This window comes from Centruroides vittatus, unplaced genomic scaffold, assembly GCF_030686945.1.
Source record: "Centruroides vittatus isolate TY-2023 unplaced genomic scaffold, ASM3068694v2 contig_970, whole genome shotgun sequence".
Classification (NCBI taxonomy): domain Eukaryota; kingdom Metazoa; phylum Arthropoda; class Arachnida; order Scorpiones; family Buthidae; genus Centruroides; species Centruroides vittatus.
In genome coordinates this window covers 123,663-148,217 of record NW_027122643.1, presented here as the reverse complement: position 1 = coordinate 148,217, position 24,555 = coordinate 123,663, and the positions used below count along the sequence as shown (strand labels likewise).

The following is a 24,555-nucleotide window of genomic DNA, read 5'->3' as shown; positions in this document are numbered from 1 at the left end:
CGCAAGTTAGACCATCAGTTATTTTATCTCAAAAGACTATTTCATACTCAAATAACGAAATATAATAAGTAGCATATCTTTTTATAACATATTTTCTTTATTTTATCATTCTAATTACCCAAAATACGTAGTCTGATAGTTTTTCTTAAACTCTGTCCAACCCCATTATCGACTTGACATACATAAAACCCGTTGTCTTCTCTAGTCAACGCATGAAAATATAAACTTCCGTTTTTATTAATCACGTGTTCTTGACTAGTTGTAATATCATCCCCTAAACGAGAAAAAATTCTTTATGAAAACAGTAGAAAACAGAAATATCTTATTACGTTTTTATATAATGTGTTATTTAGTTAAATAATAAACAATTCACCGATTAATTTTTTCCAAATGATATTTGGAAATGGGTATCCAGTTGCCGAACATTCTATGGTAATAGCACTACCTAAAGTACTTTCCATATCCTTGGGTTCCAAAACCCATTTTGGTTCAGCTGTAATAATTTTAAATCTATCATTTGTTGAACAATATTAAAATTAAGTTTATAGTTATTAAATATTTCTGGCAGAAAATTTTCACTTAAAAATAATAATTAATTTTTATGATAATGATTATTTAAGTGTGTTTAATTATTTCTGATTCTAGAAATAATTTAATATATTAAGATATTAATTATTTTTAAGTTATAGTGAAAATTTTCAGTGTATAATTTTTATTGATTTTCTTATATTTAATCGAATATTATATAAATATAATTTATATGCTAAATTAATAACAAAATTAATTTTCTGTAGTTTATATCATTGTTAACTGCAAAATAATTTAACATATAAAGTTTATATTTTTTATAAATTTATTAATTGTTGAGAAGTCGTCATATAATTTTTGTTAAAATTTACCCCTTTTATAAAAATAATCTTGTTATAACATTATTAATTTAATTAATTATTTTTATATCCTATTAAGTAGAGTATACGACATACAGGATTACATAGATTAACACTTAAGTATTTTTAAACGGCTTATAAGATCGAATAGGAAATTCATTAACTTCTTATACACAGAATCGTCATATTTTATATTATTTCACTGCCTCTTCAAACAACTAATAAATTTAATAAATATGGAGTTATCTACGTTTAACAATTTAAAATGATAAGGATAATTTACCTCTTACTGTTATCTTGGTTGTATAATTAGTTACTCCCATGGCATTACTCACCACGCATGTGTAATTACCGCTATTTTCTGCATTTAGATGATGTATAGTTAGTATAGAACTATCTTGTAATATTAATATTTCTACATTTGAGTTAGTAGCGATTTCATTTCCATCTTTAAACCATTTAAAATTCAATGGTTTATCGCCTTTTAGTACTGCACATAGTAATTTAGTGCTGTCGCCTTCTATCAGCATATTAGGAAAGGTAAATGGCTGAATGATAGGTACTATACCTGTAATAAAATTAAGCGTATTATTTTCTCAAATACGAGTTTTAAAATTTTTTAAAAATTATAAATTTAAATGTAATATGTTAAATAGATATAAAATTAATTATAACAGGATAAAAGTTTATTGAATAACATGTCTACTTACCTAAAGCGACGTGACTGGTGAAAACAATGCTACAGATCTTCACTATAGTTTTTGATAACATTCTTTGTGTTCAGGATATTTTTAACGCTAATTATTATATAATTCTTATAAATTTCTGGTCAAAATTAATCATCTCTTTCTGTTCCACTCCGTTGTTTGGATATATCGACATGACAAAGTCAATAAGCGCCCCGACGTGGGCAAAATAGGAACCATTTGTGTAAATTTAGGTAATTCGAAAAGCAATTTACTTTGATTAAACAGAGTTGTATTAATTCTCTCCGTTTATAAAGCGTCTTACCCAACACGACGACTTTAATCTTTTTTATCAACGATTTTCCAACGCCATTTGTAGCCACACATTCATATTCAGCAGCATCATCTTCACTTACGGATGATAACATCAATGTTCCATTATGTGACATCACGTCTTGTCTACTCTCAAAGCTTCCTCCTGAATTTTCTACATTATAAAATCATTTTTTAAATTATTTAAGCGTTATTATTGATTTTCTTGGTTTTTATACACATTTACCTATCTTTTTCCAAGTAACTCGAGGTATAGGAAATCCAATTACTTGACAATTAAGCTTAAAATCCTGACCTGATTGAATTTCGACATCATTTGGCTCTAGTACCCAGCGAGGAGGTGCTAATGATATATATTTTAGATATAATTTCTTTCATACTTTAAAACATTAAATATATATAACTTAAATGAAAGAAGAATTGACTTACCTTCAACTATCATAAGTGAAGTAAAATTTGCAATTTCCGCATTATTTCTTACAATACAAGTGTAATTACCACTATCTTTAATATCGATATTATTGATCGATAAGATAGAGGTGTCCTTTAATATAGAAATATCGGCATTAATTTCGTTTTTTAATTTAATTCCGTTTTTTAACCATTCAAATTGAAATGGCTTTTCGCCTCTGGCTACACTGCACATAATGTTTATGTTATCACCTTCACTTATTTTAGAGGGGAAAATGAGCGGGTGGATTGTAAGCGTATCACCTTTAAAAAATATAAAAATGATTAAATATTTATTTTGATACGTCTTCAATAATAAATCATGAATTGTATTAAGGAAAACTAGCTATTGAAAGTTACTTACCCTTGACAAAACCCAGCAGACAAAGATAAAATCCTAAAATCCTGTAAGTATCAATGTGTATCCCTTTAAGTGATATATTGTCAAACATTTTCTTTACTTGCTTCTTAATCACACTGGCATATCTTCGTAAAAAGTTCGAACCACTCTAAATCGCGAAATATTGGTAAGCAGTGTAACATGAATGTATCTTTCTTCCCTCACTAACAATCATCAGTGCCACGTATGAATTAAAATTTGTACTATTTAGAGATATTTTGCAAATTCATCAGCATGAATCTGATAATTTTATTTCATAAAATAAAATTAAGTTGTATTTAAAATATTTATAAATTGACAACCTTACCAAGGACAGTAACTTTAATCATTTTTCTTAAAGGCATTCCTACACCATTTGATGCTTCACATTCATAATTACCATCGTGTGAAGCGCTAACTGGTGATATAATAAGACTGCCATTGGGTGATATGTCTTTACTTTTCTCAATCAAACTTTCTCTTTCGTTATGATCTATGAGATACCAAACTTAATTAATAAGTAATAAAGTAAAATGAACCGCTCTCTTAATTTACATGCAAATGAAAAGTAAATTTAATAAGAAAATAAATAGATAAATAAACTTACTATTTACTTTCTTCCAAACCACATGAGGTGTTGGAAAGCCAGATACTTTACAATTAAGTTCAATTTTGTCTCCAAAACGTGCATCTATATCAGTTGGCTCTAAAATCCACTTTGGAGGAGCTAGATGTTATGATTTCACAAATGTCAAACATGTTCGACTTAGTAAAAAAATATAATAGTTATTTTCTTAAAATGAAACATACCTTCCACAACTAAAGCAGCGGTATAATTTGATTTATCCACTCTATTATTAACAACACAAGTGTAATTTCCACTATCTTTGGAGTTTACATCTGCGATTGACAGAATCGAATTCTCTCTTCCGGTATTTATTTCGATTTTTTTATCATTATTTAATATTATTCCATTTTTTAGCCATTGAAATTGCAGTGGCTTTTCACCTTTAGTGACACTACATAATATCGTGATTGTTTCTCCTTCAGATATTTTCTTAGGTAAGGTAAATGGTTGAATTTTAATCTCTCCTAAAATAAATATATATTATACATTAAAAATTCGATAGGAACTTGTTAAATATTGGAAAGTTAAAGCTTATGTAACATATTACTTATAAACAATAACAATAATACATACCATTTACAAAGACAAAACTAGTTGCTTGAATTAATATTGATGGAAAAATTATCCACTGCAGTTTACACCAAGAAAACTGATACATGTTAAATCTCTACAGAAAATCTGACTGAATTTGAACGCACATGAGATAACACCTATTTCGCTTGAAGATGGCGATAGAATAAAGACATACTAAGTCACTCAGCGCCACACAGTGCACGAAATACGTATTAAGATTAGCTAGTATAATTTCTCTAAAAGATAATGCTTTTCTAATTTGAGCTATATTTTCTGAGCCAAAAGTTACCAAGGATATTCTTACCAAGAACAGTTAAAACTATTTCTTTATTAAGAGCTTCTCCCACACCATTAGATATAGTGCATAAATATCTTCCACTATCATTTATTGAAATTTTGGATAATTTCAATATTTCATCGGATGATATTAATTCTTGTTTTTCGTTCATATCTGTAAATACATTAAAATTTAGAATTCTCTAAACTATTTATAAATAATTTACAAATATTTTACCAGATATTTTCCACCAATTAATTTTTGGTTTAGGAGAACTTTTTCCACTGCACTGTAATGTGACATCACTATCAGCAGGTGCTTCAAGATCTTTAGGTTCAATTAACCACGATGGAGGATCTAAAAATAATTATAAATTTTAAAATATAGTTATAAAAATTTCAAAATTTACTTGAATTATATAGTAAAGTTTATTTGATTACCTTCGATTGTTAATAATGCAGTGTAGCTATCACTGCCTTGGTAATTCTTCACGTTACATGTATAATTACCTCCACTTTCTGATAGAACTGGATCAATTACAATTACGGAAAATTCTTTAAGAGAACTAATTTTAATATTTTTTAATTTATCAATATCTTTCCCATCTTTACTCCACGAAAATTCTAAAGGGAAGTCTCCTCTTTTAACAGCACAAGTTACTGTTGTCTTCCCTCCAGTTCGAATCACCGATTCAAAATTAAATGGTTGAATTTTGGGAGATTCTAGAAATATAATAGGCATATTAAAAGTGTGTGAACAATATATAATATGCATAAAATTATTAGAATTTAAAAAATACTGAATTCCTTACCTGCTAGACTCTGGATAATGATTGAGATTATAATCACTACACAACTTTTTAGAATGAATATCATAGTTTTCAGTTTACGAGATTTATGTTTTTACAGATCTGGAACGTCTATATCACGAGGTATTCTTATAAAACGCATACGATACGAGAGCTTTGTATTTATGCGTCCTCGTTACCAATGCTAAAGCAAAGGCTACTAACAAAAGGCGCCACTCTGTGTGATTTCTTAAAACTAATTTTATTAAATATATTTTTGTGTATTAATATGTTCTTGTAAATAAACTAGAATATTAAATTCAGATACAAACTTCTTGTACTTTAAAAATATTTTACGTTAGGATATTAATGAACAATCATCATCTGATTTTAAAAATTTTTAATGAATTATCTTACCAAGTACTGTTACACGAATGACTTTTTGAATTTGACCAATTTCATTTTCGGCTTTACATACATAATTCCCACCATCCTCCGATTCTACACTTGATATTGCAAGCGTAGAGTTTCCGTACTGTATGCCTAATGATTCCATTCTTTTTCCTGTTTCTGCGTACAAAGTAAGTGAAATTTCAAATCATTACTTTTAAATAAACTTAAAAAAAAAAAAAAATCAGAAATGCCAAAATTACCGGATATTTTTTTCCAAACTATCTTTGGTGTAGGATATCCTGCAGCCGAACATTCAATTTGAATATGAGTTCCTACTTTTACATCGATGTCTTGAGGTTCCATAAGCCATCTTGGAGGTGCTGAACATTAATAATGTCTTAAAATAACTTCTACTTCATGCTTACGAAACATATCAAATATATATATATTATAAATTCGAAATTCCATACCTTCTACAGCTAATAAACTTGTATGATTTGTAGATCCAAAATTGTTACTTGCAGTACAAGTATAGTTACCAGCATCGTTAATGTTAATACTATTTATTAAGAGAATAGACATGTCTTTATGATAGGTGATTTCAATGTTTTTATTAGAAGTAATTTCCTGACCATCTTTAAACCACCGAAAATTTACAGGATCAGCACCTTCAACCAAAGTACAGAGAAATTTTGTTTTTTGTCCTACAGACAAATTCGGTGGAAAATTGAAAGGCTGTATTTTTGGGACATTATCTAGAGAAATATATAAATATGATTTGATATATAGAGAAACTTCTATTATATAGAATTTACATGAGATAATTTTTATAAAAAAATACTACTTACTATTATCAGATATATCGGATGCAACTGAGATAATCCATATCGAAAACACTACAAATATAGTAATACTCATTTTTGATTTAAAAGCCACACAAAACGTGAAAAATTCTGCTTGATATTGCTATCGGAGAGACAGTCGCTTATACGCTGTAGAACAGCGATAGAGGCAATGGCTCATTCTTTCATACAAACTAAAGCGCCACTTAGCGTTTGCATTTGTAACTATTGTTGAAAGCTTTTTTGGAAGTATTTTTTTACAATTTTTAGACTAAGATCATCTTATATATTTTATATCACCCCACAAAAATTCTTACCAAGTATAGTTAACTTGATAATTTTTTTAATTTCACCGACTCCATTATTTGCTTTACAAACATATCTTCCACTGTCACTAGAACTCGGAGAATTTAATTCCAGCGTTGCGTTTTGAGGTTTAGAAAATATCTCTTCTATTTCTTGACCATTTCCTGAAAATATAAACTGGATCGGTATTGATGGCAAAGTGCTAAAAGTAAACTTAAAATAATGAATTCGTTCATGTTACCATTCATTCTCCTCCAAGAGACTTTTGGAATAGGAAATCCTGTAGCTGAACATTTAATTTTAATAGAATTTCCGGAAGTAATGTCTATATCCTGAGGTTCGGAAATCCACCTTGGTGGAGCTATATTACCAATGGGTATTTGTAATATGGCTTCTAATTTTTATAAATACCAAAATACACAAATACTCATAAAAGCATAAAATATTACCTTCGACAGCTAGTAAACTGGTATGATTAACCGAACCAAATTTGTTGCTTGCAATGCAAGTATAATTACCAGCATCTTCAATATTTATATTGTTAAATATGAGAATTGATATATCCCTAAGTTTGGTTATTTCTATATTCTTATTTCCTGTAATTTCTTGGCCGTCTTTAAACCAACGAAAACTAACTGGATGAGCACCTTCTACTAATGTGCAGAAAAATTTAGTACTTTGTCCAACAGATAAATTTGGCGGAAAGTTAAAAGGCTGTATTTTAGGACTATTATCTGTAAAAATTTAACAATTATTAAAATAAAACAATAATATCAGCGATTATAACTACGAAATTATATCTTATCAAATTACATATCAAAGTAATTTAGAACTGAACGATTGAGACCAGATTAATATAATAATAATGTGGTGTAATTCAAGAAATAACTATCAATGAATTAAATCTTTAAAAAGAATACACAGATAAAAAATTACTTACTATTGTCAGATTTATCAGCCGTGATATTTAATATCCAAACGTTCAAAATTATTAGTAGCTTTATCTTCATTTCTGTAGTCTTATCCTAAATTATTAAATATCGCGACTCACTCTTAAAGCTGCGCTACTTTCACAGGCAACAGCAACGAACAACAAATAGTGTGGAATGGCTCCTTCTCTCAATTCTTTCTCACCTGGAGCGCCACATGGTGACTATATTTCATATCTCTATACACTAGCGTTTAATTCAAGTTTATTTGGTTTCCTTGAAAATCGTTTTTACGAAAAAATTTGTACTTGAAAATGGATTATTTCAATAACTATTATACTCTGCATATAAGTACATCGAATAAACTATCTTTTAAAAACTATTTATAAAAATTCTCGTTTGTAAAGGTTAACAATTTCAAGTCAAAATAAATCTCCGTGTCTTACCGAGTATACTTATTCTAATAATTTTTTGAAGACCACCAATTCCATTTTCAGCTCGGCATATATAACTACCTTCATCTTTAAGTCCTGCCGACGGTAATTTTAAACTAACATTTTCGCTTTCTAAAGCCAATGGTTCCATTACTTGCCCGTTCTCTAGCATAATGAATTCGAAAAACTGTGACTTTTAAACTCAAAATAATAGAAGTAACTCGTTCAAAGGATTACCGGTGAATCTTTTCCAAGATATTTTCGGCAGTGGAAATCCTGACGCTGAGCATTCAATTTGAACAGGCTTACCAACTCTCACATCAACGTCTTGAGGCTCAGAGATCCATCTCGGAGGTGCTGCATTAACGTTCAGTTAATCGTTTTTTACATTCAAAATTTAAAAATATATATAAACTTAGCCAAAAATTTAAGGAGCTTCGTCATATACGAACATGTTTCATAATTTATTTCGTTAATTTACCATTAGCGAAATAAATTAACTACAAAAATCAACAAATTGTAATATTTCTATTTACCAGATAAAAAGGCCTGTGCAATTTTTCAAATTTAATTAAAATTAATTACACAGAATTATCGAAACTAAATCGATAAAACACTGGTCCTTTAAATTTATGGCTAAGTGGTAATACTTAGAAGCATGTGCATACCATCAACAGCTAATAAACTCGTGTGATTTATCGAACCGAAATTGTTAGTGGCGGTGCAAGTGTAATTCCCAGAATCTTTAACTCCAATGCTATTAATTATTAAAATTGATATATCCTTTAAAGTAGTTATTTCTATATTATTACTCGAAGTAATTTCTTGGCCATCTTTAGACCATTCAAAATTAACAGGATCTGAACCTTGTATAACAGTACATAATATCTTTGCACTTTGTCCTGCTGAGAGATTTGGAGGGAAATAAAATGGCTGAATTTTTAATGTTGTACCTATAAAAAAAATAATAATAATCTACAATTCTAAGTTTTCGGCTGAATTTAAATTATAATATATTGAATGAGATCATTATACTCACCACTGCGACGGATTTCTCCAATCACAAATGATCCGCTGAAGCAAATGATTAAAAGTAACAACATTTTTCTAAATTCAGTCTATCACAAAATTATAGGTTCATCTTCGTTTTATATTATTCTAGATATCAGCATAGGTTTAACAAATACTTTAGTTGCATCGCAGTCAGTGTGTTTAATGATAGTTTCCTGTGAGTTTCCTGTTAATAATTTCTCATGATCGAGCGCCGCGCAATGGTACTAATGTGTACTATACACATACAATAACATGTTATCACAGAAAAAATGTTCGAAATTTTTGTGAAAACAATTATTTTGAATAATGAGTTTTATTGATCTATTCAAAATTTTAAAACATTTAATAATTCTATTTATTGATAAAAATTTAAATAAAAATGCAAATTATGAATTTACATTATTATTTTAATATTATTAAATTCATAATAATTATGAATTTACATTAATTATTTGCATTATGAAAAATGCAAATAATTACGTAATTATTAGTAATTCTATATTTAAAATTAAGAAATTCTTACCACGAACAATTAAAGCAATTGTTTTCTTTAAACTACTTCCTACGTTATTTGATGCTTCACATTGGTACATTCCAGCATCTTCCTCAGTTATACTTCTTATGTGCAATGAACCATTCTTTATTTTAATTTCGTCATTTAATTTCTCTGTTGTTTTATCTGAATAAAATAGATTAGCAATTATTCATCACACATTTAGATATAGAGAATAAATTAAAATTATATTTACCTGAAATTTTTCTCCAAATAATGTGTGGTTCTGGTGATCCATAAGCTTCGCAATTTAAATTGATCTCATCTCCAATAGACGTTTCTAAATCAGATGGCTCTTTACGCCAAACTGGAGGTGCTTTAAACAAAAAATATGTACTTTTTGTACAAATGTTAAGATTTAAATGTTATTAAATATGTATGTTTAATATTAAGAATTTACCTTCGACATGTAGCAAAACAGATAAGCTATCACTTCCAGCACTGTTACTAGCTATGCATGTATAATTACCAGAATTAGTTGTGTCTAGTGGGTCTATGACGATAACAGAAAATTTACTGTGACTTTCTATTTCGATATTTTTATAAGCATCTACATTTTTCCCGTCTTTTAACCAACGAAACGATAGAGGTATTTCTCCCTTTTCTACAGAACAAATTGCACTTGTTCGACTATTTATACGAACAATTGGAGGAAAAGAAAATGGTTGTAATTTTGGTATCTCTGAAAAAATATCGTTAATTAAAGAGTTGACACCAAATTCAAGTTATAATCTATTAAAGAAATGCAGCTCACCTTTTGTCAATGCACATGTTAACATCAGCATAGTTAAACAAATACACAACATAGTCCAATTTCTTACTTGTTTATAAAACTATAGAATGACTGATATTTAAAACTCAACTCGACAGTTTGATATTTAAATCACTGAGTAAATTTTCTCTAAACTTAATATATATTGTTTAATTTCTACCGACAACACTTGGCAATGCTAGACAATGGCGACAAGAAACTGATTTGTATATAGACAAGTTGCGCCACTTAGTGGAAGGAAAACGAACTGTGAGTGAAAATACTTTAATAACTCTCAAATCGTTTATTTTGGCTAATTTCCGTAATAACATTTGCTATACTAGCGATATTGAAAAATTAATATTTCAAAAATTAAAATAATTAGCTTTAACTAACCAACAACTGTTAAGGAAACTGTTTTGGTCAGAGATCTCCCAATTCCATTTTTTGCTTCACAAACGTATGTACCATCATCATCTGAAGTCACTGAAGTAAATGACAAAATGCCATTAGTTGATTCAACAAATATTTCGATAGGAATAGCAGATTGCGGATTATCTACGGATAAATAAAAGCTAATCAGTTTTTAAATATTTTTCTGTTAATAAAGTAGAAGGAATAAAAATAATTACTGCAATTACCCGATAGTTTTTTCCAAGTTATAGTTGGCTGTGGAAATCCAGAAGCGTGGCAAGTAAAATTCACAATTTCTCCTTGGAGCACTGATTTATCAGAAGGTTCCACTGTCCAACTAGGTGGAGCTATTCAAAATTTAACATAAAAGTGAATCTTAACAGAAACATTTTGATTAAAATATACAGTTCAAAGTATTTGCACAATGAGAATTGAATGATTTTATATAACAACATTCGTGTGAAATTTCTGAAAAACGAAAAATTATTTTAAATATATATATTTGCTCCATAAGAGTGTCATTTTTGAAAACTACAGTCATTCCATAGAATATTTATTATAACTTAAAAACATTATTTTATGCATCTCACCTTCAACAATCAACATACTACTAAAACTCGTGGATCCTTGGCTATTTCTTACAGTGCATGTATAATTGCCTGAATCTCCCGCTCTAACATTGTTTATTATTAACACACTAGCTGATATATCTCTCAGTTTGCTAATTTCAATATTTTCACCAGTCTTAATTTCAGTCCCATTTTTCAGCCATTGAAACTCTAAGGGTTTTGCCCCTTTTGTAACTGTGCAGAATGCTTTGGCTGTGTCACCAACGCTTATTTTTTCAGGAAATTGAAATGGTTGTAAATTAGGAATTCCGCCTAAAAACAGAAATTTTATGTGAAATTGTAAAAGTTCGTTTTCAATTACTAATATTAGAATTAACATTGATTTACGCAGCGAAATTAATAGTAACTTGGAAACACCCGTAGCATTCACTAAATACAAATACGATCGGCTAAATAAGAAAACAATGAAGCTTACTTTCGGAATATACAGAAGCAGATACGTGAATAACAGTAAGCCAAATGCTTATTCTTCTCAAACTGACGCCAAAAGTCATGATTCTCTAACTGAAATTGCACAGATTTTCAAGTTGTCGTTCAACACTATTAACGTTGAGACTCACTAAAATGCATAAAGCAACTCATTCTACTACACTTGCAACTCAGCGCCACACGGTGAATGAAATTGGTATTATAACATTCATAATATAATTTTGAAAATTTCTTACTTTATATTTTTACGTATTTTTGTATTTTTAAAATTAATTATTGAAAATGATTCATAATTTTAAAGTATTTCGAAATCTATACGTGTCTATATATGTATATGTATTCTTTTAAAATATACATTTACATCCTATTAATAATATTTACTTAACATATTCAAATATTAGTAGAATGCGAAATCAAGAATGAGTCTTGTCGTTTTTTGACGTAAAAGAGAATACCGCATTTGATTCATATCAGTTAATTATATAAGCAATAAAGTTATACATTTTTAATTTATACACCCAGAGTTTTCTTTAAAGCAACTTAATCTGGAGGAACAAGGAACAGTCCATTATCCTGCGAATGTCTTTCAGTTTTTGACGTGATAATATAACAGTTTGGGAACAATTCATAGAAATGAATGGCTGTACAGATATGTTTAGTAACTTCCTATTATGTATCTTCAGAGATGTGAAAATGGAATTCTGGATCAGCATATTATGCCTTACATGATTCTACAGATAAAAATTTAATAATGGAGAAATATATGGCATAAAGCGAAGACGAGTTCAAAGACTTACTGAACCAGACTTTCTTTACGAACATTCTGCAAACGCATTCAACAAAAGTGCGCTGTTGTCTTCAATTTCTTGGCATTTATTTTGTTTACTGATTGAAGCTGGTTTTAGATGTGATGGGGTTTTCAGCTACCTTATCACATCTGGAGCATTGACGACTCTCATTCAGCGCGACAGAACAAACATTAACATCAGTTGAGTCTAAACGTTTGGGCTGAAATGGTACATGATCATTTAATATGTCTGACATTTTTTAACTCCGCGTCTGACATTTATTTGCAGTTACTTCGAAATGAATTGCACTATTTAATTGACGATGTATATCTGAACGTCATCCTACAAATATAGTTCATGAACGATAGCGCCTTGGCTCACTTCAGTTGGAAAATTCATTAGTATTCGAATGGCTATTTTCCTCAAAAATGTATTTGTCGCGGGTGATCCATTAAATTGTCTACCCAATCATCGGAATTTGATTGAATCCACCAGATTTTTTTTTATCTCTGAGACACTTAAAGTCCATTGTTTACTCACTCCTATTCCTGATGTTGACATTTTAATAGGGTGTATCGTAAACGAATGAGAGCAAATACATAACACTAATAGTATTCAACAAGAGTATGAAACACAAGCCCAGAGGATCTGTCGAAACAGGATACCATTTTGAATAAATTTGTAAGAAAATGTAGTCTTGGGTTCACTTTGTTTTTCTTTATTTCTGTTGGATTGCATTTTTAATCATATTTTTAAAAATTTATTTAATTTAAAATATATGCTCTCCACCTCAAATTAGTTGTGTCTTGCCCCTGTTCATCACACTTTTCTTTTAGCAATCGATCGTGTCGGTCTTCTATCTGACTCCTTTCGGGAGAAATTTTTGAATTGAGACGAAGCGTGCAATGCCATAAGGCTTCACATAAATTCAACTTCAAAATACAGCCACTTACAGCGCCATTATTGTCAAAATATATTTTTGCAGTAGAAAATATTGGGCTGCAATTTGAAAAAATTTTAGACCTATAAATTCCCACTGTCGTCCGTCTGTCCTTCCTTAATCTCGAGAACGAAATTAGATAGTTGAAACTGAGACCAGATAAGGGAAGGAGGCCCGATTAACTATATACGAACTTCCGATGCTAACCGGAAGTCACATTACTTCAATTCAAAAGTTTTTCCTTGAAAGCGGTTAATAGATGATCGACATAACTATATTATTAAAGGAAAAGTATGATGTGGAGGGAAAGACACTACTAATTTGAGGAGGAGTGCATATATTTTAAATGAAATAAATTAATAAAAATATGATTAAAAATTGCAGCCCGGCATTGTGACGATGTCACAATAAATATTTGCTCGTTGCATTTAGAATTCAATTCAATAAAACGAATTTAGAGAAAAAGGGCATTTACAACGTTATGGCATTGCACGTTTCAAATAACGTGACTTTCGGTTTGCATTGGAAGTTCATATATAGTTAATCGGGGTCTCCTGCCCTTCGTCTTTCTATATCTGGTTTCGGCTTTCATCTATCTAACTTCGTTCTCGAAATTAAGGAAAGACAACAGACGAACTACAGTGGGAATTTATAGGTCTATAATTTTTTCAAATTGCAGCCCAATTATTCTTGTTTGGCAAGTTTTTCTATAAATATGATCTAAATAAACTTTTTTTAGATGTTTAAAAAATATATGATCAAGCATAATTTTTCCATACTTTTTTATGCCGAAGATCATAAAGTCAATTTTAAGGATTGTTTGAAATTTATATAATTCCTTATTACATTTTAATATTAAATTTTACATAAATATGTATTCATTGTATTATATATAATGAGAGTATTATCTATTTCTTGTTTACAAAGAAAAAAATATCAAATAATAATAATTCATATTTAAAATTATTCTGCAAAACAAATTCCTGTAATACGTCTTATAATGCTCTTTCCAACAGCGTATATAACTGTAAAGTTTCCCATATAACTTAATATAAGACATAAACAACAGAAATACCATACATGTGATAGATGAAGGAAGTTAAATGTGATTATCGGAATCACAATTAGTACCGACTAATTGCAATTTTATTAAATTGCATGAAATGTATTATAAATTTATTATAATTTTTTTTAATAGACGTTCTTCAAAATAGGAAAAGACATGATGAAAATTTTTGTAATTATCATAAATAATTTTCTAATAAAAGGAATAACCTTGAACTATTTTCAATAAATCTGAAATATAATGTACGTAAATGAAGGATTAAGTAATTATGAATTGCCAGTAAAAATGAAATTCTTAATAATTAAATCATGACTTACATACATAATATATTTTACGAATGAATATTTTCTACTGCAATATTTTTCTTTGTTCTACTAATTCATTGTACATTTTTAATACAATCCGAAAGAATTTAGTTTATATCATTAAATATATATCGTAATTGTACTTAAATATATTTACCTTCTACTATTAAACGGCTTGTGTAATTTGTCGAACCGCCTGGATTACGTGCGATGCATGTATAATTGCCAGTATCTTTATAAGTGACTCGATGTATTATCAATATCGATATGTCTTTCAATTTCGTAATTTCAATATTATCATTACTGTTCACTTCTTTATTATTTTTCATCCACTGAAAATTAATTGGTTTGATTCCTTTAGTTACGGTGCATAATACTTTTGTACTTTCTCCTTCCACAACACGTTCGGGAAAATAGAAAGGTTGAATTTTTGGTTCGGATCCTTAAAATAAAAATCTAATTAAAATTTTCATTTTTCAAATATTAACTTTAAAATATATTTTTATGCATAGACAAAATTAATACAGTTATAACATAACAATGAAAACAGGAAATTATATACATAAATAGATTCAGGTACAATTTCAAAATATAATTGTTTTTATATTTAAAACAAAAAGCACAGAGATTTACATTTTCTCAGCAGTCGATATATATGATTCTGATTGAAGCAAAACACAAATATCAATGATAATTGATGTTATTCTTCAATCAAATTTAATTACACTATATTAAATTTAGGCCCCGTCCCTCACCACCCGGTCGCCCCATTGTGGGCCTGGCCGAACCCATAATGGGCCTTCTAAAAGAGGCCCTCTTAGTGCCCACAGGGCGGAAAGAGTTAAAAAAATATATATATTAAATTTAGGTGAAAATATATTGTTATTAGATAAATATTTTTGAGTTCTTAAAGCTATAGAGAAGCTCTTGGAGTTAAGAATTCAAAATATTTATCTATATGGTCGCGATATGAACACCAAAGAGTAATATATTCCATGCTTGTGTTCATAACAATACGAACGTTGAGATTTTTGATTATCTGTATTTATATTTCTAGCTATAAATTTGAAATGTTTCATTAATCCCTTCATATTAATGTCTAAATACTATATTTAATTTATCTAAAAATCATAAGCATTATTTTCAATTAAAGTACAGTACATTGAGATCTTGTTTATTTCAAATTTTTGTCAGTCTATATTTCAATCCTGAAGTTTCTTCAATTACAATGAAGTTCGAGAAATTTGTTCGTTAAGGATATACGTTATATTTTGAATAAAAAGTGTTAACACCCATCTACGAATTAAAGAAATGTAAAAATTTTATTAGAAATTTATATTTGTAACGCCAAGGCGGCACATGCAATCAAGCGATACGAGAACATTATTCTCGAAGTGAATATTTCTGCCGAAATTTTTTAATTCATAAAAACTTTATTGCTTCGAGACATTTTCCTGATAAATTTCCATGTCAAAAACAAAAGTTATAAAAAATGTAAACAGACATCATAATAGAAAGTATTTTCTTATAAAAGAAACAATAATTGCAAACCCTAAACTCCTCAGATTTTAAAAGTAGCCTATATTATCATCATTTTGGATGCCAAGTATTCATTTTTATTATCAATAAATAATGTTAGAAAAATATAAGATATTTTTATATACAGATAAGAGTCGAATGACTAAATGGTGTTTTAAATTTATATTTGAATTTGTAAGAATTTGAAAACTTGGGAATTTTAACTATAGACAATCCTAGAAAGTCGAGGATTGCCTATAGTTACAATTCGCTCTTTTGTACATATCAGTACTTTGATACTCCTAAACTGGTTTTTAAACACCAAATTCGAACTTTCTTATATTTTTAGCCTACAAGCAATAATTTAAAACTACATGCAGTATCACTTTCTGCCAGTTTTGCTTTTGGTAACATCTGAATTATTGCAAAAATAAATTTTTATTGTTTAATCTATGATTTTAATGTTTTAAAATGTTTTATCCATTCTAATATACTCACTGCAAAAAACTTTAAATTTCCTATTGAATACTTAAATAAGATTCCTATTTTATAATTTTTTCGTACACGGTTTTACGTATCCAAAAGTCGTGTACGAATCATTCAATCCGAAAATCGAAGAGTATCTGTATATTATTATTTGCTGATAATGGAAATTAACAATTGACATCCAAACCATAATTTAAAATCTAAGAGACTTTGAAATTGTTTACATGATGTTTCTTTTTAAACAAAAGCATTTTTTTAAAAATTTTTATATACCGTAACGCGAAATTCACATTTCCATTCAAAAATCAAAATGACGAAGATAGAAAAACTTATTTGTCAAAAATCATAAAAGAAAAATGTTACATCTTGTGCCAAACATAGAATGTTTATATTATAGAATCACTCGTTTATAATGTTGATTCTTCTAATGATATTTGTTTATTAAGAGATGCAGCAATATTATGGAAAACCCATTATTTTGAATAATAGGTAAATTTTGAGTCCGATTAGAACAGCTGTTAAGATTTGTTTCAATAGTTAAAACATTAGCGTATTACTGAAAGGCATCTCTGGATTCTTCCAAGTTTGAATGCTTTTTTTAAAATCTAGGTCTTGTGATTTATTCCTTCGTTAAATTTCCATTATATTTGAGTGATGAAAAAACTAACTTTATACAGAGAATGTGACTGAAATTAACTGATATAAATAACATAGTATGTTAAATTAATGTTTAAGACACGCATATAAATATTAAATACGATATATGTATTTAAATATACCGGTATCATAGATTAAATATTTCCATTTATTAAGTTTCATATCCATTTCATAGTTTATAAAAACGACGTTCTTTTGACTTATAATTTATCATAACGATTCAGAAAAATGAAATGCAAAACTTACCCACTTCCATAGATATATAAAACGGGAATGTAAGGACCAGTAACAATCGACACAGCATTCTTATTTACGAAGGTAGTAAGTTCAATTTAACAATATATTCAAGAAACTTAACACCGAAGGTCAAATAATTAATTAAGCATTCGTCGACATAAACGTTTAGTCTCGTGATTGTTGTTGACGTTAAAACATTTTCGACACAGTAAAATTCAAGTAACTCCTATTGCACTACAAATCCATTTGTAAAGTCCTAGAATAAAAGATTCTATCTAGCGCCGCATGGTGTTAAAATAATGCATTAAATATAATTTTCATTAAATTTCAAATACTTTCATAAATCTATTATTTCTATCGGTTTTTAAAAATTTGTCCCATGTTTTTAAAAGTGCATTATTAATATTCAGTTACGATCTTTACGTTATTGTTATTTATTATTATTTTCAATTTTCGGTTATAATTAGGGTTTCTTATTTCCCGGCGTTTTGCTTGTCCGGGATTCCGGGATAAAAGTAAACTGTTTCCCGGGATCCCGAGAAATCTCGGGATAGAATTAATTATTTTTAAGATATAAAAAATATCTTAGGATCAAATGATTATAATTATTTTTCATTTTTTGAAGTAATTTAATACGTTCTGCAACCTCCAGAATCATATTAATAATGCTCTGTAAGATATTTATTAAAGTTTGCTGGAAATTGCATACAACAACAACAAAAAAAAACTTAGATCAAATTTCTAACTTAGAAGGTAATTTTCGTTTTTTAAGTAAAACATAATACAAATTATTATTGTAAACTTTTATAATAAGATTTAAAAAAGCAAAGATGGTCAATACTCCAATCACTCGATCCGGTTCTTATTTTAATAATGAAAAGTTCCGCTACCGAGAATGCCCTTTCCGATTCAATTGATGTGGGTGGAATCGTCTTTAATGCATTTAAGAGAAGACAGACGTTATGTTTTTTTTCACCTGTAGCCTGAAAGATTTCTAGTTCGTTTTCGAGATTGTAGTACTTCTTTTGCTCTACCTCGGCTGCTTTAATAGAAACATCATAGCCCAATAATTCGACAGTTCGTTTGTCTTTAATAATCAGGTTTATGGAGAAAAACTTCATACTTGCAGACTTCGTACTCGTTTGTATCCTTGCCCAATTTGCACAATTACCGTTACGCAGTTATTGAAGCTACTGGACATGGTTAAAAATTAATACAGCATAAGCACAATTATTCCAGATATTACAGGTTTAGACAAGTAAAGAATTTTGAGAGTCCTGCCACAAATAAGCTACGTATTGATTATTGCCCATTTGTGACATGCTATAACGAACAAAAGTAAAAAAAAAAAAAAAAAAACTAATAAGTAGGTTTAAAATTAATAAATACAAATGTATTCTGACAGTTTATGAGTTAATTATGCTTAATTAACATAAAATAAGAAAAAAGTGAATTTTTAAGAAATTCGCGGGATTTCCCGGGTTGAAAAAAAACAACCGGGATCCCGGGATCTCGGGATTCCGTTTGAGAAACCCTAGTTATAATGATAATAAACACGCGGAAAATATAAATCTTTATCAAATTCAAAATCTTATAAACAAATTTTATGTTCACAAATTCGATTCTTAATTTTAAAAAAGTAAATTTGTAATTTTTAGCTTATGTAATTGAAATTACTTCGATAATCAAAAAGTAAATTCAATTCAGTATGATGATCTGTAAGATTTAATATCACTTTTAAAATATTCTCTTTCGTAGAGTTTAACGGAATTTGTAGGCTGAATTTATTGCATAGCATGCATGACAGAAGAAAGAATTTTATTAAATATTTAATTACACGTGCGTGTTAACATCAAAATTGTAAAATATTAATTGTAAAACATCTCCAATAGAATATTCAATCTCCTGGCTATAAGCTTAATGACGATTCGGAACGTTGCAAGTAATGTTGTTAATGACGACTTGAAGGATTAATTTCCAATCCTGCTAAGAATTTAGATCCACTTTAGATCTGTAAATGTTGAAAAGTGTAATGAAACTGCAGTTCGTCTTCATAAAGCATCTCAAACATATTCAACATGATTTAGGACAGATGAAACTATAATCTATTCTATTCTATTCGAACTACGATTTTATTCTCGAAGTACTGGTCTACCAAACAAAATCTGCGAAAATCATTATTGTTCATTAACATGGCTTCAGAATACATTGCTGCAAAAGATGGATGAACATAAGATTCCAGAATCTCATCGCGATACCTAACATGTCACAGTACTTCCTGAGAAGACATAAGATTTTTGTAACCATTGATTGTGATGTGACCTACAGCGTCAAAATTTCTCTTTCCAAAATATTTGTGTACTGGTCGTCATTCACGGCTTCCATCTGGAGTTTTACGGACTTTATTCGTGTCTCTTAATATCTAGAAACAAGTTTCCCGTAGAAAGACTTTCAGGGAACATGCCTTTTGGCAGATCACCTACGTGTTACGTTGCCTTATCCTGTTAATCCAATCCAAAATATTTACGGGATGATATTAGATTCCATGTCAGCATTAATCGAAAATCAATTTAAATATTTCATTGAAACTCGTCTGTGAAGAGTATACTAGCCCATTGACTTTGATTCCAATGTCAATGCTCTCAATACAAATTTAATTGAGTCTTCTCTGGAAAAGGTTGGAGATACAAATAGTCGTCTTATTTAAAGAAAATCTTTAAGAAGTTTTCTAAATAAACTTTGCTGTGAGACAACTTTTCGTATAGATTCTGCAAAGTTTGAAAATATGGCTGTTCTCGCGCGGATTTTCAGGTAAACAGAGTGCCGGATATGTCGATTTCCGCCCCTTAATTTCCGGTCGACTCCCGTACAATAGTTCAATATTAAGTGTCTGTCTCCAATACAGTGTACTGAAATCATTCGACTGATCTTGGTTTTCATTTTTTCGTAAGAAATTTTTTAAAATTTTTATCCAATTTTTCTTCTTTTTTTAACCTATGTTATATGCCTATTGAAGTTATCCTTAATTATTTTTATTTAATTTTCGCAGTTTTTGTTTTTCTAGTTCAGTTTATACTTCGATTTTCATTTAACTTCATTTAAAATATTTTTTTTCTCTGGCAAATCATTGAATTCAGTTTGTCCCTTATTTTGGTAAAAAAAAAAAGAAATCATTTTTCAGTTAACTTTTATTACTTATGTTTTATATTTACAGAAAGGGAAACTATATTCAACATTTTGTATAAGGTGAGGCCTAATGTGTTTCCTAAAAAGCTATGGTGCCCAAACTTTTTGACTGGCGGGCCAAATTGCGCATAAATCGTTGATCATTTATAAGTAGTGTGTCAAAAGTTTTGTAGAATTTTCTGGTAACTTGCCGTAATTTGGGCATTACTGCTGTTAAGCAACAGACCAAATCTTTTAAGATATATCACTGAAGCTTTATCGTATGCGGTTTTAGGTTACAGGATAGGATTCATGAAATCTTGTTCGTCAATCCTATCCTATCATAACACATGGGCGATCTGCCAAGAAAAGGATGCTTTCCGGGAGGACTTTCTTTCTATAGAAACTGATCCTTATTTAGGTATTAGATATGTGAAGAAAACTCGAAAAATTCCGAGGTGAGGCGCGAATTTACGACATGTGTACAGTTGTTAAGTTATAGTTTCATTGCCTCTGCTATATATCGAATGTGTTTTTCTACGTAAAAATATATATCCATCGACATTGGTGATTTATTTCATATTATTGAAAATTCTGTTTGAATATGATTATGATTTCGACATTCAGACTATTTTTTGCTCCCGAAGTTTTGACTATTTGTATTTTTTTGGCGTTAAGAGAGTATGTTTCATTTTATCTCTGGTTCGACCAGGCTTCAGCAGGATTTCCAGATGATGAATCAGACCTCAAATGAATTCAAGACTATCCATGAAAAATTCCTGATAATCTGATTTGGGAGGTAAGCTTCTTAACCGCTTCGTTTTGAGACCAAATGATATAGGTATTTTCAAACAGTGTGACTAGTTAAATAATTGTTTTTTTTTTTTTTTTTTTTTGCCAAATTGTATTGAAAGAGGACGATTTTTCTATAAAATTTTATCTGCATTTTCTAGAAAAAGTTTACTATTTAAATTTTATTTGATTGTTTAATTAAGAATATGTCAGATTAATATTAATATTTTTAAATTTTATAAAAATAGCTAATTACTCAAATAATTTTATAAAACATGCACTTTACTATGAAATAGTCGACGAGCGTGTCAGCCTATCGCACTGGCCGGTTCCATCTCCCACTACTTAGCTGCTCCATTGTGGGCCTGGCCGATTCCATAATGAGTATGATGAAAAAAGTCATCTTAGTGACCACAAAATAGAGTCAAACAACAAATATATATACGGTATTTCGAAATTTGTATTACAAACTTATAGGATAGATTCTTTAATAAAAAATTAAAATGTTCAGAACATTTTTCAAATAAAGCCTTTATTAAAGAGTTACAGATGTTTAATGTTCAGTGACGTCAATTCTGGGTTTTCGTACAAATATATATTTCAATCGTTTATTTAAATTGAATGGTTTTTAAGAAAGAAACAAGTAGATTTATCTTAAAATTTTATACTTTTCTTTTATGTATTTGAAAACAATGTTCTTTTTATTAAAATGGGTAATACTTTTTAAGCGTTTGTTTCGCAATGCATCCTAATCCACTACAAGAGCTGCTCGATTTGACGACCTACAACATCTATTATGTATATATGCAAACATTGTATCATGCTTTGCAGATACGATGTTTGCATGTATACATAATAACGAGTGTACCATACATGTAAACCTGGTATACCCGTCTGGTACACTCGCTCAAAAATACTTGCTGTCTGTTGAAGTTTTTTTGTCGCGACCATGGCAGATCTTCCTTTTACTTTATGACGTACGCTCTCTGAGTCTGTATATTTTATTTTATTTTATTTTTTATATCTGCTGCATAGCGGTAATAATTTACTGTATTCATTTCAGAAGTATTTATTTTAATGAAAATAAAAAAGATTACGATTAAAAAAAACATACGCATATTTTATTCGAAAAATGTTACTGAATATTTCTATCTTAGTTTTTCTTAAGTATTCTGCCCTATAAGGTTGTAACAGGAATTTCGAAATACCCTATAAATATTAGGTAAATTAAAATGTATTAACTTAATATTATATTTAAGCTTTTTATCTTTCAATAAATTTAACATATTAACTGAAATCATATTAATGTCAAGACAAAAGAATATTTTGTGCTTTAAAATATAGCGAATTAAATTAATTCAAACAAAAACATCTGAGATGTGAAAAAATTACGCAAAGTAAAAGCTTGTGACAATTCAGTTATGTTTTTTTAGTTACGGCAACACAATATTTGGGCGATCTGCCTAAGGGAAATGCCTTTCGAAAGGTCTTTTTAAGGCAAACCGATTTCTATGTAGGTGTTACAGACCTGGAGAAAACCCGGAAAACTCCACGTGGCCAGCCCGTCCGAGCGAGGCGCGAACCCACGACCGAACTCCTAGTATTCAGGGAACGAAGACCACTTTGCCACTGGTGGGCCTGACAATTTAGACAACAGTCAAAATATTTTTAGGAGTTTTCCTTGGGTAAAGACAAGCAGCTTGGCGCTTCGAAGCGGTACTCACAAGATTTTTACCTGTATTATTCTTTTTTGCATTTCGCTTCTAAGCGCCAAGCTTATCTTTACCAAAGGAAAACTACAAAAATTTTGATTGTCGTCTAAATTGTCACAAGTTTTTACTTTGCGTAATTATTTTACATCTCAGTTGTTTTTGTTTGGATATCAATTGTTTTTATTTAATAATTGTATTATTACGTCAAGACAGGTACAATTCAATTGGCGCCGATCAACGTGCCGCCAATCGAACGCGCCGCCGACCGACGCTTTCGATACGCCGTTTAGAAAAATCCTTATAAAAAGTTTTAATTGGCATAAATTTGAGCTTTTGTAAATCTGAGTAACACTTTGAATAAAATTCATTTGTTTCGATGTAATTTTATCTTTTTAAACATAAAATTAAGCCGTAAAACTTGAATTAGCTGTATGGGAAACCCCGTGAACTTTGACCTATCGACCCGGAAGTTTTTCCAGCACTTGACGATAATGAGAAAGGCTTAAGTTCAAAATTTGAACTTTCTAGACTCAATAATTTTTTCTCTACGAGCATCTGCAGTGACGGATGAATAAAAATGAAAATACAGCTTTTTGGCGATTTTTGCATTTTTCAATTGCTTATATTTCGACAACCGCATTACAAAAAATCTTGAAATTTTGCACACTTCCTAGGAAAACAATTTTCTTTCGAACGAGGTATTCGGAATTACTTCAGGTGTTTGGAGAGCGGAGAAATCGACCCCCGAAAATTGGCAACTCTGATTCCTGTTTATATAGTCAGCCACTGACTTTTTTACTTGGCGGGGAGTCACTGCCGTGACTCATGATATCGGGCAGATGGCGCTTAAATTCATCGACGCTCGAATTCCGTTGCGTTCTATGAGGCGTAAACTTTAAACTTTACATCTCCTAGTGCAATGAATACTTAACATTTTTGAGAATTGTAGAATTTTCTGTTAACATTAACTCGACATCTCTTTTCAACTGTAGCATTTAGTTTTTCTGTAACAAGTCTATTTCCACTTAAACATTTCATGCCAATGAGTAAGACCAATGTAGCTTTAAAATATGAAATAGAAATTATAAGATTCCTCACAACAAAAAGTTGACAGGAAGAACCTTTTAAAAAATGTTTAGGTGTGTCTAGCCAAAAG

At 29.6% G+C, this 24,555-nt stretch overlaps 5 protein-coding genes across 5 annotated transcripts in view; all 5 read right to left on the bottom strand.

Moving 5' to 3' along the window:
- LOC136985467 (hemicentin-1-like) overlaps window positions 1-24,555 on the bottom strand; it is a 130,687-nt gene that overhangs the window by 59,912 nt on the left and 46,220 nt on the right. Inside the window, exons 39-57 of the mRNA XM_067282756.1 lie at window positions 14,990-15,274; window positions 11,266-11,556; window positions 10,894-11,022; window positions 10,658-10,819; window positions 9,911-10,192; window positions 9,707-9,826; window positions 9,481-9,636; window positions 8,573-8,857; window positions 8,142-8,261; window positions 7,917-8,069; window positions 5,864-6,148; window positions 5,654-5,773; window positions 5,418-5,570; window positions 4,241-4,387; window positions 3,059-3,228; window positions 2,721-2,865; window positions 2,336-2,620; window positions 2,133-2,249; window positions 1,899-2,060 (exon numbers count right to left, since the gene is read on the bottom strand). Coding sequence (XP_067138857.1) covers window positions 1,899-2,060; window positions 2,133-2,249; window positions 2,336-2,620; window positions 2,721-2,865; window positions 3,059-3,228; window positions 4,241-4,387; window positions 5,418-5,570; window positions 5,654-5,773; window positions 5,864-6,148; window positions 7,917-8,069; window positions 8,142-8,261; window positions 8,573-8,857; window positions 9,481-9,636; window positions 9,707-9,826; window positions 9,911-10,192; window positions 10,658-10,819; window positions 10,894-11,022; window positions 11,266-11,556; window positions 14,990-15,274 — 3,567 coding nt within the window. The remainder of the gene's footprint in view (window positions 1-1,898; window positions 2,061-2,132; window positions 2,250-2,335; window positions 2,621-2,720; window positions 2,866-3,058; window positions 3,229-4,240; window positions 4,388-5,417; window positions 5,571-5,653; window positions 5,774-5,863; window positions 6,149-7,916; window positions 8,070-8,141; window positions 8,262-8,572; window positions 8,858-9,480; window positions 9,637-9,706; window positions 9,827-9,910; window positions 10,193-10,657; window positions 10,820-10,893; window positions 11,023-11,265; window positions 11,557-14,989; window positions 15,275-24,555) is intronic.
- On the bottom strand, window positions 160-1,891 carry LOC136985459 (cell adhesion molecule DSCAM-like). Its single transcript, XM_067282747.1, has 3 exons — window positions 1,598-1,891; window positions 1,171-1,455; window positions 160-493 (listed from the first exon to the last, which is right to left on the bottom strand). The coding sequence occupies exons 1-3, from the start codon at window positions 1,656-1,658 to the stop codon at window positions 354-356; spliced, it is 486 nt and encodes a 161-aa protein (XP_067138848.1). The 5' UTR covers window positions 1,659-1,891; the 3' UTR covers window positions 160-353.
- On the bottom strand, window positions 3,126-4,227 carry LOC136985454 (cell adhesion molecule Dscam2-like). Its single transcript, XM_067282742.1, has 3 exons — window positions 3,937-4,227; window positions 3,546-3,827; window positions 3,126-3,462 (listed from the first exon to the last, which is right to left on the bottom strand). Exons 1-3 carry the CDS (start codon window positions 4,019-4,021, stop codon window positions 3,287-3,289), a joined length of 543 nt encoding a protein of 180 aa, XP_067138843.1. The 5' UTR covers window positions 4,022-4,227; the 3' UTR covers window positions 3,126-3,286.
- On the bottom strand, window positions 4,330-5,396 carry LOC136985457 (cell adhesion molecule Dscam2-like). The gene is made up of 3 exons (XM_067282745.1): window positions 5,025-5,396; window positions 4,654-4,935; window positions 4,330-4,570 (listed from the first exon to the last, which is right to left on the bottom strand). The coding sequence occupies exons 1-3, from the start codon at window positions 5,086-5,088 to the stop codon at window positions 4,425-4,427; spliced, it is 492 nt and encodes a 163-aa protein (XP_067138846.1). The 5' UTR covers window positions 5,089-5,396; the 3' UTR covers window positions 4,330-4,424.
- On the bottom strand, window positions 6,559-7,896 carry LOC136985453 (cell adhesion molecule DSCAM-like). The gene is made up of 3 exons (XM_067282741.1): window positions 7,482-7,896; window positions 6,991-7,275; window positions 6,559-6,902 (listed from the first exon to the last, which is right to left on the bottom strand). The coding sequence occupies exons 1-3, from the start codon at window positions 7,549-7,551 to the stop codon at window positions 6,688-6,690; spliced, it is 570 nt and encodes a 189-aa protein (XP_067138842.1). The 5' UTR covers window positions 7,552-7,896; the 3' UTR covers window positions 6,559-6,687.

Bases quoted from the DNA above. Each gene is read 5' to 3' on its own strand.
- LOC136985454 (XM_067282742.1), bottom strand. From the start codon at position 4,021: ATGTATCAGTTTTCTTGGTGTAAACTGCAGTGGATAATTTTTCCATCA. The intron at 3,828-3,936 runs GTATGTATTATT...TATTTATTTTAG, and splicing joins TAGTTTTGTCTTTGTAAATG to GAGAGATTAAAATTCAACCA. The intron at 3,463-3,545 runs GTATGTTTCATT...CATAACATCTAG, and splicing joins CGCTGCTTTAGTTGTGGAAG to CTCCTCCAAAGTGGATTTTA.
- LOC136985459 (XM_067282747.1), bottom strand. From the start codon at position 1,658: ATGTTATCAAAAACTATAGTGAAGATCTGTAGCATTGTTTTCACCAGT. The intron at 1,456-1,597 runs GTAAGTAGACAT...ATTTTATTACAG, and splicing joins CACCAGTCACGTCGCTTTAG to GTATAGTACCTATCATTCAG. The intron at 494-1,170 runs GTAAATTATCCT...AAATTATTACAG, and splicing joins AACCAAGATAACAGTAAGAG to CTGAACCAAAATGGGTTTTG.
- LOC136985453 (XM_067282741.1), bottom strand. From the start codon at position 7,551: ATGAAGATAAAGCTACTAATAATTTTGAACGTTTGGATATTAAATATC. The intron at 7,276-7,481 runs GTAAGTAATTTT...AAATTTTTACAG, and splicing joins GGCTGATAAATCTGACAATA to ATAATAGTCCTAAAATACAG. The intron at 6,903-6,990 runs GTAATATTTTAT...TTGGTAATATAG, and splicing joins CAGTTTACTAGCTGTCGAAG to CTCCACCAAGGTGGATTTCC.
- LOC136985457 (XM_067282745.1), bottom strand. From the start codon at position 5,088: ATGATATTCATTCTAAAAAGTTGTGTAGTGATTATAATCTCAATCATT. The intron at 4,936-5,024 runs GTAAGGAATTCA...TTATATTTCTAG, and splicing joins CATTATCCAGAGTCTAGCAG to AATCTCCCAAAATTCAACCA. The intron at 4,571-4,653 runs GTAATCAAATAA...AATTATTTTTAG, and splicing joins TGCATTATTAACAATCGAAG to ATCCTCCATCGTGGTTAATT.